Genomic DNA, 16172 nt, shown 5'->3' with positions numbered 1-16172 from the left:
TTTTAAAGATTTTTTATTTATTTATTTGAGACAGAGAGAATGAGATACAGAGAGCATGAGAGGGAGGAGGGTCAGAGGGAGAAGCAGACTCCCTGCCGAGCAGGGAGCCCGATGCGGGACTCGATCCCGGGACTCCAGGATCATGACCTGAGCCGAAGGCAGTCGCTTAACCAACTGAGCCACCCAGGCGCCCTATCATTTGTTTTCTAATAACTGTTATGCCAATACAGATCTTTTAAAATTGGTTTATGGCCCATATTTATTCAGCTCCCATTTCCTTCACCCTGTAGATAAACTGGTCAGGTGTTTTGTGTTTTTTACTGGACCACTAGGCAAAAGGCCAAAAACAAGTGGTACTCGAAGTAGGAAAAGTGGATGGGAAGAAGGGAAAAGGTTTTTTTCTTATATAAATGTATGTAGGGTTTTTCTTTCTCTTTTCGAGAATGAGGAAGCATATAAACTGGAAAGAGAAAGAAGGGAGACCAAAAGAAGCAAAGAGAAGACAGAGAGAGATGGACCCAGGAAGCAGAGTGGCAATGAGAGAGAACCAACCAGGGAGAGGGCAGGATCCCGGAGTCTGAGGGAGGGAGGGAGGCAGGGAGGCTCTGTAGTTCTAGCACCTCCTTGGCCTTGGCGGTTTTAGGGCTGCGCATGGGCTCCATCTGGCGGCTGACGGCATACAGTGCGGGCAGGGGAAGGGATCTTGGGGTTGGAGACAAGTGGCTTTTGGCATTTCCTCAAATCGTTCTCTTTTGCCCTGGGTTTTCTTGTGGGATCATTGTTGAGTCAGTTCTTCTCTTCCGAGTGGTGGCTATTTTTCTGTTATGGCTCAGATGGTGTTCCCTCACTCCTTCCACCTGGTTTTAAATCTAATCTCATCAGACTGTATCACCTCACACCCTTAGTGCTGCTCACCTTCTGACGCCTGAACCCCCCAGAGTGCCTCTGAGTTCTCAGTGACTTTAGCTTCTTATTTAATGTCACTCTTTCCAGCTCTGGTCCTGTTAGTTTCTGGTGCTTTCAAGGTACATACATTCTGTGGTCCTTGCAGTGTCTTTGCCTCTCGGTTATTTCTCTCTCCAGTGATCTTCCTAGCCCATCCCTGCTCCTAGCAGTCCCATGATCGTGGTCATCTGTGACCAAAAACTTCAGGATTTTTATTTTTGTTTTTTTATTAAGACTATCTTGGGTGGCGCCTGGGTGGCTTAGTCGGTTGCTTTTGGCTCAGGTCATGATCCCAGGGTGCTGGGATCGAGCCCCATGTTGGGTGCTTCTCCCTTTCCCTGTCTCCCCCCCCCCCCATGCTTGTGCGCTCTCTCTCTCTCCAAAAAAAAAAGACTATCTTGGGGGCGCCTCGCTGGCCCAGTTGGTGGAGCATGCAACTCTTGATCTTCAGGTTGTAAGTTGGAGCCCCATGTGGGTGTAGAGGTTACTTAAAAAAAATAAAATATTGGGCGCCTGGGTGGCTCAGTTGGTTGAGCGACTGCCTTCGGCTCAGGTCATGATCCTGGAGTCCCTGGATCGAGTCCCGCATCGGGCTCCCTGCTCAGCGGGGAGCCTGCTTCTCCCTCTGACCCTCCCCCCTCTCATGTGCTCTCTCTCTCTCTCATTCTCTCTGTCTCAAATAAATAAATAAAATCTTAAAAAAAATAAATAAAAAAAATAAAATATTTTAAAAAAGGAAAAAGACTACTTTAGAGTATTTTTTGGTTCACAGAAGAATTGAGGGGAAGAGATTTCCCATCCCTGCCCGCCTGCCTTCCCCATTACCAGCATCCCTCACCAGAGTGGTACATGTTAAAACTGACAAACCTACATTCACACGCTATAATCACCCAGAGTCTGTAGTTGTTATGGCGCACTCTTTGTGGTGTACATTCAGTGGGTTTGGACAAATGTATAATGACGTGTATCCACCATTACTGTATCATATGGAGTAGTTTCACTGCCCTAAAAATCCTGTGCTCCACCTATTTATACCTTAGTTTTTGACATTCTCCATTACTGCAACCCCTTGGTAATTTCAGTTCCTAGAGATAGATCCCCGCTCTGATGACCATCTCCTGTCTTTCAAGCTCACTGCTGCTAGTACCCTGACTCCAGTGATCCTTCAGCCTTTGTTGGTACCTTCAGTTCATTTGATCCTGTTACATTTTCACTGTTCTTCACATGTTCTCATCCCTCTTTACCGAACGAGCTTAAGTTCTCTTGCACATGCCTGTATGTGGCCTTGTCTTGCGTTGTTATATTTGTAGAGCTCCAGCCGGGTTCAGTCCAACTCTGTCTCCTCTGTGCCTTCATCTGGTTGGCTGAAGAATACTGGATATAGAGATACAACCTTGCCGATTGGATTCACTTTAAATCATAACTGTGAATTTTAAGTGGGCCCTTAATGTTGCCTAGCAGTCATTCACTATTTCCCACTCATCTAGCTGACCAGATCTGAAACGGGTAATACTTTATCCCCCATTGCCACTTTAAGATGATGACCTTGCTTTCTATTTCAGTGAAGACACAAAAACTACCTGAAGAGGACGTCGCTGGACTTACTGCCATACCTGCCTTCCCACCTGCCCATTAACACATGCACAGCGTCCTCCTGCCCGTCACCACGCATACACTGTTCTCCAGTGCTGCTGCTGAAACCTTATGCTGGAGCCCCATTTTCTCTCTTCTACCCAAGAACATTGCTCTAGAATGTTTCCACCGGTCTTTCATAACTTGTCAAATTTTCCCTTTTTTCCTGGATCATACTCTATCAAATACGCCAACATACTTTTTCTTCCATCTTAAAAAAAAAAAAACCTGGATGCCACTCTTTCTGTCAGTGGCCTCCCCACCTATTTGCTCTATTTATTTATTCATTTTTTGTTTTTATTTGCTCTGCTTTTTAACAGAATTCAAAAATCATCTAATATTTGTTCTCTCTAATTCATCACCTTATTTTCTCTCTTAACCTTATTCTAATAAAACTTTCACTTCCATCACTTTACAGTGCTGCTCTTGGCAGGGTGGACTTCCATGTTGGAAAATTTAATGGTCTGTTCCTAGCCTTCATTTTACTTGAGCCATCAGCTTCACTTGACAAAACTGAGCACCCTTCCTCCTTCAAAGGCTTTCTTTGCTGGGCTTCCATGATACTATATTCTCTTCCAGTTTTCCTTTACCTCACTACTTTGTTTTTGTGTCCTTTGCTGCTTACTGTACATTTCCACCAGTAAAAAATATTGGCCACCTTGGGGCTAAGACCTTTGACTTCTTGATTTCTCTGTATTCACTCAGTTCCTTGACAGTCTCATCCAGATCATGGCTTTCTAAGCCATCCATTCATTGTTGACTCACAGATTTATACATTCAGCCTGTTCTCTCCTGAAATCCAGCCTTCTATATTCAAACAGCCTCTTGAATGTCTCCATTTGGATGACTAATTGATATTTCATAAATAATACGTCCCAAACCAAGTTCCTGATCTTCCTTCTCAGACTGCTCCATCCAGTCATCCCTGTTGGAATTGGTAACAGTTCAGTCCTTTTATAAATTCAGTCCAAAACCCTTGGAGTTTCATTTTTTTTCTTTCTTTAAGAGCTTTTTATTTTCTTTTTAAGACTGATTGATTTATTTTAGAGCATGAGCGGGAGGGGCAGAGGGAGAGAGAGTAGACTCTGTGCTGAGCGGGGAGCCTGACATGAGGCTTGATCTCATGACCCTGAGCTGAAACCCAGAGTTGGATGCTCAACTGACTGTGCCCCTAGCCGCACCCCCCTCGGAGTCACACCTCACATGCCATCCAAGAGCAAGTGCTGTGATTCTCCTTTCAAGGGGCCAGAGTCGGACCACTTCTTACCATGTGTGTGGCCGCTGTCCTGGGCCAGGCCACAACTGCCTTTTGTCTGGATTACTGCTCTCACCCTTAACCTCTGTGGTCTATTTTGAGCACAGCAGTCATGTCGGTCTGTATCTTGTTTTACAGGTCATCTATCTCTATTTTTTGTTATTGAGGTAACATAGGGTGTACAAACATTAAGTTATATAGCTTGATGGCAGGAATCTGCCATCCATAGAACATTCCCCAGCAGCCTCCTCCTAGTCACGGTCTCCCCAGAAGTAGCCACGATCACCATGGATTAGTTTTTGCCTGTTTTTCAACTACATATAAGTGAAACGATATAGTCTAGATTGGTCCCTTTCATTCCAAGTCAGAATATGTTATTCCTCTGCTCAGAACCTTTGGATGGGTCTCCATTTCTTAGATGAGAAATCAGAGTCCTCCCTGGGGCCTACAAGATGCCCCCACATCCTCTTTGACTCCATCTCTCACTGCTCTCCTTTTGTTCTCTCATCTCCAGCCATGCTGTCCCTATTCCTTGAATACATTAAGTATGCTTTTTAAATAGTCTGTTTTCAATCTTCTCTTTGCCTAGAATGTTCTCCTCTAAATATTCTTCTTTGCTTCCTTCAAGTCGCTACCTAGGTGCCACCTTGAGGCCTACCCTAATTACCCTGTTAAAAATTGCAACCTCCTCTCAGCACCGCCCCCCAAGCTTGTTTGTCTATCTATTGAACTTAAATTTTTTTTAAAAAAGATTTTATTTATTTATTTGACAGAGACACAGTGAGAGAAGGAACACAAGCAAGGGGAGTGAGAGAGGGAGAAGCAGGCCTCCTGCTGAGCAGGTAGCCTGATGCGGGGCTCAATTCCAGGACCCCGGGATCATGACCTGAGCCAAAGGCAGATGCTTAACGACTGAGCCACCCAGGCACCCCTGAACTTAAATTTTTTTAAAGAGCACTTTTAGATTCACAGCAAAATTGAGCAGAAGGTAGAGATTTCCCATCTACCTCCTGCCTCCATATATGCACAGCTTCCTTCATTATCTCTATACCTGACTAGAGGGGAACATTTGTTACAACTGATGAACCCACACTGTGACCCATCATTATCACCCAAAGTCCATAGTTTACATTATGATTCATTCTTGGTGTTATGCAATCTCTGAGTCTGGACAGATTTATAATGAGATGTATTCATTGGTATAGTAGTATGCAGAGTAGCTTTATGGCCCTACAAATTCACTCTCTTTATCCCTCCTTTCTAACCCCTGATCTTTTTATTGTCTTCATAGTTTACATAGTTTTGCCTTTTCCAGGATGTCATATAGTTGGGATCACATAGTATGTAGCCTTTTCTTATTGGCTTCTTTTACTTTTGAGCTTCCTCCATGTCTTTTCATGGCTTGATAGCTCATTTCTTTTTTAGCCAAATAATCCATTATCTGGATATACCACAGTTTATCCATTCACCTACTGAAGGGCATCTTGGTTGCTTCCAAGTGTTGGCAGTTATGAATAGAGCTCCTAGAAACCTCTGCATGCAGTTTTTACTCCTCTGGGTAAATACCAAGGAGTGCTATTGCTGCATCGTGTATGGCAAGAGTATGTTTAGTTGTAAGAAATCACCAAACTGTCTTCGAAAGCAGCTGTATCATTTTGTATTCCCACTAGCAGTGGGAATTCCTATTCCACATCCTCACTAGCATTTGGTGTTGTCAGTGTTCCAGATTTTGGCCATTCTAATAGGTGTATAGTGGTATCTCCTTATTGTTTTGTGTTCCTCTAATGATATATGATGTGGAACATCGTTACATATGCTTATTGGCTACCTGTGTATATTCTCTGGTGAAATCTTTGTTACGAGGCCCATTTTTTAAATCAGGTTCTTATTGCTGAGTTTTAAGAGTTCTTTGCATTTTATGTTTACTTTATCAAATGGTCTTTTGCAAATATTTTTTCCCAGTATGTAGCTTGTCTTTTCATTTTTTTGACATTGTCTTTTGCAGAGTAGAAGTTTTTAATTTTAGTGACGTCCAGCTTACCAGTTACTTCTTTCATGGATCATACCTTTGGTGTTTTAGCTAAAAAGTCATCACCATACCATACCCAAGGTCATCTAAGTTTTCTCCTATGCTACCTTCTAGGCATTTTATAGTTTTATGTTTTACTTTTAGGTCTGTGATCCATTTTGAGTTAATATTTTTGAAGAGTGTAAGATCTGTGTCTAGATTCATTGATTGGCATGTGGATGTCCATTTGTTCCAGCACCATTTGGTGAAAAGACTATCTTTGCTTCATTGTATTGCCTTTGCTTCTTTGTCAAAGATCAACTGACTGTGCTAATGTGGATCTGTTTCTGGGCTCTGTTTTCTGTTCTATTGATTTATTTGTTCTTTTACCAATACCACACTCTCTTGAATACAACAGTTTTATACTAAGTCTTGAGGTCAGGTAGTGTCAGTCTTCCAACTTTGTTCTTTATTATGCTTTGGCTGTTTGGGTCTTTTGCCTCTGCATATAAACTTTAGAATCAGTTTGTCGATATCCACAAAATAATTTGCTGAGATTTTGATTGGGATTACATTGAATCTATAGGTCAAGTTGGGGAGAATTAACATTTGGATAATATTGAGTCTTCCTATCCATGAACATGGAATATCTCTTTATTGACTTAGTTCTTTGATGCATCAGTTTTATAGTTTTCCTTATATAGATCTTGCACATATTTTGTTAGATTTATACTTAAATAATTCTTTTTTGGGGGGTGGGTGCTAATGTAAATGGTATTTTGTGTGTGTTTTCTAAAATGGTATTGTGTTTTTAACTTCAAATTCCACTTGTTCATTGCTGGTATATGGGAAAGCGACTGACTTTTGTATGTTAACTTTGTATTTTGCAGCCTTGCTATAGATTTTTTTTTTTTTTAAATCAAGTTGAGGAAGTTCCCCTCTATTCCTAGTTTGTTGAGAGTTTTTATCATGAATGGGTATTGGATTTTGTCAAATGCTTTGTCTGTAATTTTTGATAAGATCATGTAATTTTTCTTCTTTAGTCTATTGATATGCTGGATTACATTAATTGATTTTTGAATGTTGAGCCAGTTTTGTATATTTGGGATAAATTTCACATGGCCATGGTCTAAAATTCTATTTACATATTGTTGGATTAGATCTCTTAACATTTTGTTGAAGATTTTTTTTTTATTTTTTAAAGATTTTATTTATTCATTTGAGACACAGAGATAGAGAGAGAGAGAGAGAAAGCATGAGCAGGGAGAGAGGCAGAGTCAGAGGGAGAAGCAGGCTTCCCGCCGAGCAGGGAGCCCGATGCGGGGCTCGATCCCAGGACCCTGGGATCATGACCCGAGCCGAAGGCAGACGCTTAACCATCTGAGCCACCCAGGCGCCCCTGTTGAAGATTTTTACATCTGTGTTCATGAGAGATCTTCATCTCTAGTTTTTTTTTTTTGTAATGTCTTTGTCTAGTTTTGGTGTTAGGGTAATGCTGGCCTCATAGAATGATTTAGGGAGTATTTTCTCTGCTTCTAACTTCTGGAAGAGTTTGTAGAAAATTGTATAATTGGTATAATTACTTCTTAAATGTATTTTACAATTACCAGTGACCCATCTGGGCCTGGTGTGTTTCCTGTTTTTGAAGGCTATTAATTATTGATTCCATTTCTTAAATGTATATAGTCCTATTCCGATGATCTGTTTCCTTCTTGTGTGAATTCTGGCAGGTTATATCTTTCAAGAGATCGGTCCATTTCATCTAGGTTATCAAATTTGTGGGTATAGAGTTCATAATCCTTTATTATCCTTTTTTAAATTAACATATAATGTATTATTTGTTTCAGGGGTACAGGTCTCTTTATTATCCTTTTAATGTCCTTGGGATCTGTAGTGCTATCCCCTCTTTAACTGCTGGTATTAATAATTTGTGTCTTCATTAGCCTGGCTAGAGGCTTATTGATTTTGTCCATCTTTTCAAAGAACCAGTTGATTACTGCTTCAGTTTTATTTCTTTTCTTCAGTTTATTTTGGTTTTAACTTGCTTTTCTTTTCTAATTGCTGAGGATGGAAGCTTAGCTTATTGCTTATAGATCTTTTTTCTTTCTTGATGTATGCATTCAGTGCTATATATGCCTCTAAACATTGCTTTTGGTACACCCCACAAATCGTGATAAAATTGTATTTTAATTTTCATTCAGTTAAAAATACTTAAAAATTTCTCAAGATTTCTTCTTTGACCCATGTATCATTTAGAAGTGTGTTGTTTAATCTCCAAATATTTGGGTATTTTCCAGCTGTCTTTCTGGTATTGATTTCTAGTTTAATTCCATTGTGGTCTGAGAGTACACAGTATATGATTTCTGTTTTGTTAAGTTGTTAATTGTGTTTTATGGCCCAGAATGTGGTCTCTCTTGGTGAATGTTCCATGTGAACTTAAGAATGTGTATTCTGCTATTGTTGGATGAAGTAGTCTATACATGTTTATTATATCAGTTGATTGATGGTGTTGTTGACTTCAACTATGTCCCTACTGATTTTCTGCCTGTGGGATCTGTCCATTTCTGACAGGGGAGTGCTGAAGTCTCCAACTATAGTAGTGGATTCATCTATTTCTCTTTGCAATTCTGTAAGTTTATGCCTCGCATATTTTGATACTCCATTGTTAGGTGCATATACATTAAGGATTATTATGTCTTCTTGGAAAATTTAGACTCCTTTATCATTATATCTTTACCCTGGATAAATTCACTTGCTCTAAAATCTGTCTGGGGGCGCCTGGGTGGCTCAGGTGGTTAAGCGTCTGCCTTTAGTTCAGGTCATGATCCCAGCGTCCTGGGATCGAGCCCCGCATCCGGCCTCCTGCTCAGCTGGAAGCCTGCTTCTCCCTTTCCTACTCTCCCTGCTTGTGTTCCCTCTCTGTCTCTATCTCAAATAAACAATTAAAAAAAAAAAATCTGTCTGAAATTAATGTAGCTACTCCAGCTTCCTTTTGATTAGTTAGCATGGCAGATCTTTCTCCATCCCTTTACTTTTAATCATTACTTTAATCATTAATCAATTATAATCAATACTTTAATCATTATCTTTTTTTTTTAAGACATTAGTTTATTTTAGAGAGGGGGCAGACAGAGGGAGAAGGAGAGAGAATCTCAAGCTGACTCCCTGCTGTGCATGGAGCCCGACATGGGGCTTGATCTCATGACCCTGAGATCATGACCTGAGCTGAAATCAAGAGTCAGATGCTTAACCTACTGAGCCACCCAGGCGCTCCTAGTCATTATGTATCTTTATTAAAATTTTTAAGTGGATTAGCACTGAGTAATGCATAGTATTGTTGAACCACTGTATCGTACACTTGAAACTAATATAATGCTGTACGTTAATTATACTGGAATTAAAAGAAATTAAAAGTTAGGGCACCTGGGTGGCTCAGTTGGTGGAGTGTGTGACTGTTGATCTTGCGGTTGTGAGTTAGAGCCTCACCTTAGGTGTTGAGATTGCTTAAAAATTTTTTTTTTTTAAAGATTTTATTTATTTATTTGACACAAACACAGCGAGAGAGGGAACACAAGCAGGGGGAGTGGGAGAGGGAGAAGCAGGCTTCCCACGGAGCAGGGAGCCCGATGCGGGACTTGATCCCAGGACCCTGGGATCATGACCTGAGCCGAAGACAGATGCCTAACAACTGAGCCAACGAGGTGCCCAGATTACTTAAAAATCTTAAGAAAAATTTAAAGTGGGTTTTGGAAATGTATAGTTGGGTCTTGATTTTTTTTCTACTCTGACCAATCTCCTTTAATTGGTATAGACTGTTGATGTTTAAAAAGTGATTATATGGTCTCGTTTTTTGTTCCTTTTTGTCTTTTTTTCTGCCTTCTGTGGCTTTAGTTGAGCATTTTTATGGATCCAGTTTCTGTCCTTAGCATATCAAATGTTTTTTTTTAGTGTTTGACCTTGAGTTTGCAGTGTACATTTATAAGTAGTACAAATACGTTATAATAAAGTATTTCTACTTCCTCTTGTCCCTTTCACTGCTGTCATTCATTTTATTTATACATAACCTATAACCACTGAATACATTGCTGCTATTATTTTTTTTTTAAAGATCTTATTTATTTATGAGAGAGAGAGAAAGAGAGCACACAAGCAGGGGGAGCAGCAGGCAGAGGGAGGAGAAGAAGAAGCAGGCAACACACTGAGCAGGGAGCCCCATATGGGGCTTGATCCCAGGACCCTGGGTTTATGACCTGAGCCGAAGGCAGACGCTTAACGGACTGAGCCATCCAGGCGTCCCTCATTGTTGCTATTATTTTCCACAAATTGTTACCTGTTAGATCAATTAAGAGTAAGAAAAATTAGGGGCACCTGGGTGGCTCAGTCGGTTAAGCATCTGCTTTCGGCTCAGGTCATGATCCCAGGGTCCTGGGATTGAGCCCCGCATCAGGCTCCCTGCTCAGTGGGGAGCCTGCTTCTCCCTCTCTCACTCCCCCTGCTTGTGTTCCTGCTCTCGCTATCTCTCTGTCAAATAAATAAATAAAATCTTAAAAAAAAGTAAGAAAAATTAAAAATGCTATTTTACTTGCACTTTAATGCTCTCCCTTTATGTGATCTGAATTTTTAATTGATCTTTTTCTTCTCACTGAAGAACTCTTTAACATTTCTGGCAAGGCAGGTCTACTGGCAGCAGGTCTCAATTTTTATTTGTCTGAGGTCTTTATTTTTTCTTCATTTTTGAAGTGTATAAAATATTCTTTTTTCATGTTTGCAGGGTACAGAATTGTAGATTGGTGGTGTTTTTTTCCCCCTGTCAACATTTTAAATATTTTACTCCACTCTCTTCTGGCTTGCATGACTTCTGAGAAGTCAGATGTAATTCTGTCTAGTCTTTGTTTCTCTGTAGGTAAGGTGGTTTTTCCCTTGGCTTCTTTCTTTTTTTTTTTTTAAAGATTTTATTTATTTATTTGACAGAGAGAGACAGCAAGAGCAGGAACACAAGCAGGGGGAGTGGGAGAGGGAGAAGCAGGCTTCCTGCCGAGCAGGGAGCCCGATGCGGGACTCGATCCCAGGACCCTGGGATCACGACCTGAGCTGAAGGCAGATGCCCAACGACTGAGCCACCCAGGCGCCCCCCTTGGCTTCTTTCGAGATTTTTTTCTTTGTCTTTGATTTTATGCAGTGTGTATTTGATATGCCTAGGTGTTGGGTTTTTGTTTTTCTTTTGTCTTTTCTTTTTGGCATTTATCCTGCTTGGTGTCTGACACTAATTTTTGGAGATTTTCAGTTATTATTGCTTCAGATTTTTTCTTCTGTTATTCCGATTACATGTTATACATTTTGTAGTTCTCCTACACTTATTGGATGTCCTGTTTTCTTTCTTTTTCTTTTTTTTTTTTTTTGTAATTTTTCTCTTTACTTTTCAGGTTTGGAAGTTTCTGTTGACATACCCTCAGGCTCAGAGGTCCTTTACCCAGCTCTGTTAGTCTACTAATGAGATAATCAAAGGCATTCTTCATTTGTTACAGTGTTTTTGATTTCTAACATTTTTTTTTTAAAGATTTTATTTATTTGAGAGAGAGAATGAGATAGAGAGAGAGAGCATGAGGGGGGAGGGTCAGAGGGAGAAGCAGACTCCCTGCTGACAGCAGGGAGCCCGATGCGGGACTCGATCCCGGGACTCCAGGATCATGACCTGAGCCGAAGGCAGTCGCTTAACCAACTGAGCCACCCAGGCGCCCCTCTAACATTTTTTTGATTCCTAGAATTTCCACTTCTGTTCTTATATGATGTCTACTTTTTCCACTTAGCATATTAATCATAGCTTTAAATTTTGGTAATTCTAACATCTCTGCCATATCTGAGTCTGGTTCTGATGCTTGCTGTGTTTCTTCAAACCATGTTTTTTGCCTTTTAGTATGCCTTGTAATTTTTTGATGCAAGCAGGACTTGATGTCCTGGATAAAAAGGACTGAGTTAAGTAGGCCTTTATTGATGGCCTTCTCCCCTCAAACTCCTACGCCCCTTAGGTGGTACAGGATGGCTAGAGGGAGCTGCAGTTGGGTATTTCCCTTCCTGCAGGCTCTGGTTTCAGAATGCTTGTTTTAACCCTCCCCCTGCTGGATGCACAAGGGAGTTTTCTCTCATCTTCACTGTAAGAATCTTGTACAGCTCCTGGAGGTAAAGCTCATAAAATGTGCTGCATCCCCCCCAAGATTAAGACTCCCTCTTGTTCTTAACTTGAGTTGTCCACACTGAGCCTCCAGCACTTTGTCAATTGCAGTTTAGGTTTTCCTACCCTGGTGCTGGGTGTTCCCAGGGATACTCGTGAATTTCTCTTCTGTTAAATTAGTATTCCCTGCATCCACTTGTCTAATTTTGGAGAAGTGGTTTTTGTGACCTCATTTCTCTCATGGATCTAAGAAGAGCTGTGAATTTTCAGTCTGTTCACCTTTTTATATGTTAAGACACAGTGATGACTTCCTTACATGCTGGACTAGAAACTGGAAGTCTGCCCTACCCTTCTGTATGCTTTTTACTTCTTTCCTGCCTTAAGATTTTTTATTTTTTTATTATGGTAAAAATGCATAACATAAAATCTATCATATTCACCATTTATAGTTCAGTAGTGTTAAATATATATTCACATTGTTGTGCAGACCAATCTCTGGAACATTTTTTATCTTGTGTGACTGAAATTCCATACCCAGTAAACAGTTCCTCATGCCCCTCTCCCCCAGCCTGTGGCAATTACCATTCTGCTGTGTTTATATGAATTTGAATATTCTAGGTACCTCAAATGAGTGAAATCATATAGTATTTGTCTTTTGTGACTGGTAGCACAGTGTCCTCAAGCTTCATCCAGGATGTACTAGGTGTCAGAATCTCCTTTTTTAAGACTAATAATTTCACTATAGCATATACTACATTTGGTGTCTCCATTCATCCATTGATGGGACACTTGGGTTGCTTCCACTTCTTGCCCATTGCAAATATTGCTGTCATGAACAAAGGCATGCAAATATCTCTTCAAGATCCTGTTTTGAAATTTTTTATACTTATACCCAGAAGTGAAATTGCTGGGTCATATGGTAATTTGATTTTTCATTTTTTGAGGAGCTGCCACACTTTTCCATAGAAGCTTTACCATTTTATTTTCCCACCAACAGTACACAAGCGTTTGTTTTTCCATATTCTCACCAACACTTGTTTTTTTGATAGCAGCCATCCTGATGGGTATGAAGTGATCTCCCATTGTGATTTTGATTTGCATTTCCCTAATTTTAGTAATGTTGAGTATCTTTTCATATGTGCTTGTAGGCCACTTGGATATTATCTTTGGAGCGATGTTTGTTCAAGTTCTTTGTCCATTTTAAAATCATGTTACTTGTTTTTTGTTAAGTTGTAGGAGTTCTTTATATATATATTCTGCTTACTAATGCCTTATCAGATATATGATTAATAGTTACTCTTAACGGGGCACCTGGATGGCTCAGTCGTTAAGCGTCTGCCTTTGGCTCGGGTCATGATCCCAGGGACCTGGGATCCAGCCCCGCGTAGGGCTCCCTGCTTGGCGGGGAGCCTGTTTCTCCCTTTCCCTCTGCTCCTCCCCCTGCTTGTGCGCTCTTGAATGCTCTCTCTCTCAAATAAATAAACAAAATCTTAAAAAAAAAAAAAAAGTTACTCTTAACAAGTTCTAAACTTAGTTAAAATTACTCTGTCCTCCCCTCAAACTACAACTTTTTAAGAACACTTGAATTCTGATTTCTTTCTTTATGACTTACATGTTATTACCCAGCATTTTAGTTCACTTCTACTTTGGTTTTATCCTGCCCTACCTCCTCCTATCCCCAGTTAATTTTTGTTTATTGTTTAACTGAACCAGTGCTTGTTTGGGTTAATTTCTTTGCTTTCCTGGGGGTGTCTGGTGGTTCAGTCAGTTAAATTTCTGCCTTTGGCTCAGGTAATGATCTCAGGGTCCTGGGATCCAGCCCTGTGTTGGACTCCCTGCTCAGTGGGGAGTCTGCTTCTCCCTCTCCCTCTGCCCCCCACCCATCCCGCTCACTCTCATGTGTTCTCTCTCAAATAAAATCTTTTTAAAAAAAATCTCTTTGCTTTCCATTCCTTCTTGCATATCATGCCCACCTTAAGTGATCAGTTTCTATATATATATTTTTTTAAGATTTATTTTTTTGAGAGAGCACGTCCACAAGCAGGGGGAGGGGCAGAGGGAGAGGGAGAAGCAGACTTCCCATTGAGCATGGTACCCAAAGTGGGGCTTGATCCCACGACCCTGAGAGCATGACCTGAGCCAAAATCAAGAGTCTGACACTTAACCGACTGAACCACCCAGGTGCCCCAGTTTCTATACTCTGAAGTACATCCATAAATAGCTTTTTCAGTGAGGGTCTTTTAATAATAAACACTTAGGTTTTTATTTTCCTTTTTTTTTTGTTCTGAAAGGGCTTCTAATTATATCTTTTTTCATAGTTTCCCTGGGTATTTTCTTCTATGTTATGATTGTTTTCTCTTAGAAATTTAAAGATAGCACCATGTCTTCTGTCTTCTATTTGATACAGGGTTCTGCTGAGAAGCTAGTTCATTTGTTACTTCTTCATAGAATACATATATCTTTTCCTTCTTGTTGCTTCTCTTTGTGGTATTTTGCTGTATCCTTACTTAGGTGTCTAGGTGCAGATTTAACTTTACCCTGCTTGGTTGGGACTTTGCTTCCTAAATATAAGGCTCCCTATCTTTCATCAACTCTTGAAAATACTAGTAGCTCTTCAAATATTACCTCTCCCTCATTCTCTCTGTTCCTTCCTTTTGGGTCACATGTTAAACTTCCTCATTTTTGGACCTCTTTGTTTTATTCCCCATCTATTAACCTTTCTTTCTTTTTATTCTTTTTCTTTCTTCCTTTTCTTTCCTTCTTTTTTTTTTTTTTTTTAAAGTAGGCTTATTGCCCAGCATGGAGCCCAACGCCGGGCTCAAACTCATGAATCTGAGATCAAGGCCTGAGCTGAAATCAAGAGTCGGGTGCTTAACAGACTGAGCCACCCAGGCGCCCCATTAGCCTTTCTTTCACGAAATCTTTTTAAGTTTGTGCTACCCTTTGTAATCTCCTTATATTTCTTCCCAACCACTGGACTCTCTTCATTTGCATCTAATTTGCCATTTTTCTTTCCATTTCTAGTGATTCTTTTTGGTTAATTTTAAAATCTTCTGATCTTAGTTGATACCATCTTTTTCTTATCTCAACTAAAATGCTGGGTAATAACATGTAAGTCATAAAGAAATCAGAATTCGGGCGCCTGGGTGGCTCAGTCGGTTAAGCGATTGCCTTCGGCTCAGGTCATGATCCTGGAGTCCCGGGATCGAGTCCCACGTCGGGCTCCCTGCTCAGCAGGGAGTCTGCTTCTCTCTCTGCCCCTCCCCCCTCTCATGCTCTCTATCTCATTGTCTCTCTCAAATAAATAAATGAAATTAAAAAAAAAAAGAAATCAGAATTCAAGTGTTCTTAAAAAGTTGTAGTTTGAGGCAAGAGGACAGAGTAATTATAACTAAGTTTAGAACTTGTTAAGAGTAACTTAATCATCTATCCTTCTTTTACGACTTTAAACATTGGAATGTGCTTAATTTACAGTCTCTATCTTATGAACTTTGGTTCTTATTTGTATAAGTATCCTTTGTTCAGTCATAGTAAAAGAGTGGTCCTTATTTTTTTTTTTTTTGACATGGAATGTTAGAAATTTCTTTATTCTTACTTATTTTTATTAAGCACCAGCTTAATACTGCAGAAAATTTCAAATCACCCATTTTTCCCTCCCTCACCCAAATTCTTGATAAAGAGCTCTTCAAGTGAAGACATGCTCTCTTCTCTCTTCTGTATAAAACTTTATCAAATAAAGGCAAATAACTGTACATCTTGCTGTAAAATGCTGCCCACGGTTGTGGAAAGTGTCTGCTCAGGCTCCTTTCACTGTCCAGGTCCTGAAAGACTCTTGTTCATGAACTGCCTCTTCACAAAGCAAGTCCACCACTTGCTAGGTTTATCATTCTGAGGGTCAAAAACTTTCTCACAAAGTCTCAGTCCAGTCTCTTGTCTCAGCTGCTGTAAGTAGTCCCTCATCACCTCATCTTCCTGTTTGTTTGCAGGTTTGGCATAAATTGCATTAAGTGGAAAACCAGGCTCTCCAGGAATGGGAAAATTAGTGATTCCCAGCGTATACATTTCTTTTTCACCTTGGCTTTTGGAATTGCACTTCTGGAGTTTCTTTAGACACTCAGAAATGTAGAGAGTTATATATATCAAGGTTCTATCAGCTTCATTCT

General features: G+C 40.2%; 2 protein-coding genes across 6 annotated transcripts in view; one reads left to right on the top strand and one right to left on the bottom strand.

The window, feature by feature from the left end:
* The window catches only part of LUZP1 (leucine zipper protein 1), a 243265-nt gene that overhangs the window by 76283 nt on the left and 150810 nt on the right, over positions 1 to 16172 (top strand). The window lies entirely within an intron of this gene.
* LOC102745157 (actin-related protein 2/3 complex subunit 3-like) overlaps positions 15590 to 16172 on the bottom strand; it is a 1391-nt gene continuing 808 nt past the window's right edge. The window contains exon 2 of the mRNA XM_081817714.1: positions 15590 to 16153. Coding sequence (XP_081673840.1) covers positions 15817 to 16153 — 337 coding nt within the window. The 3' untranslated portion in view covers positions 15590 to 15816. The remainder of the gene's footprint in view (positions 16154 to 16172) is intronic.

Source organism: Leptonychotes weddellii, chromosome 4, assembly GCF_054177405.1.
Source record: "Leptonychotes weddellii isolate Sample4059 chromosome 4, ASM5417740v2, whole genome shotgun sequence".
NCBI classification, from domain to species: Eukaryota; Metazoa; Chordata; class Mammalia; order Carnivora; family Phocidae; genus Leptonychotes; species Leptonychotes weddellii.
Note: the sequence above shows the minus strand (reverse complement) of the source record. Positions and strands in the feature narration are given on the sequence as shown.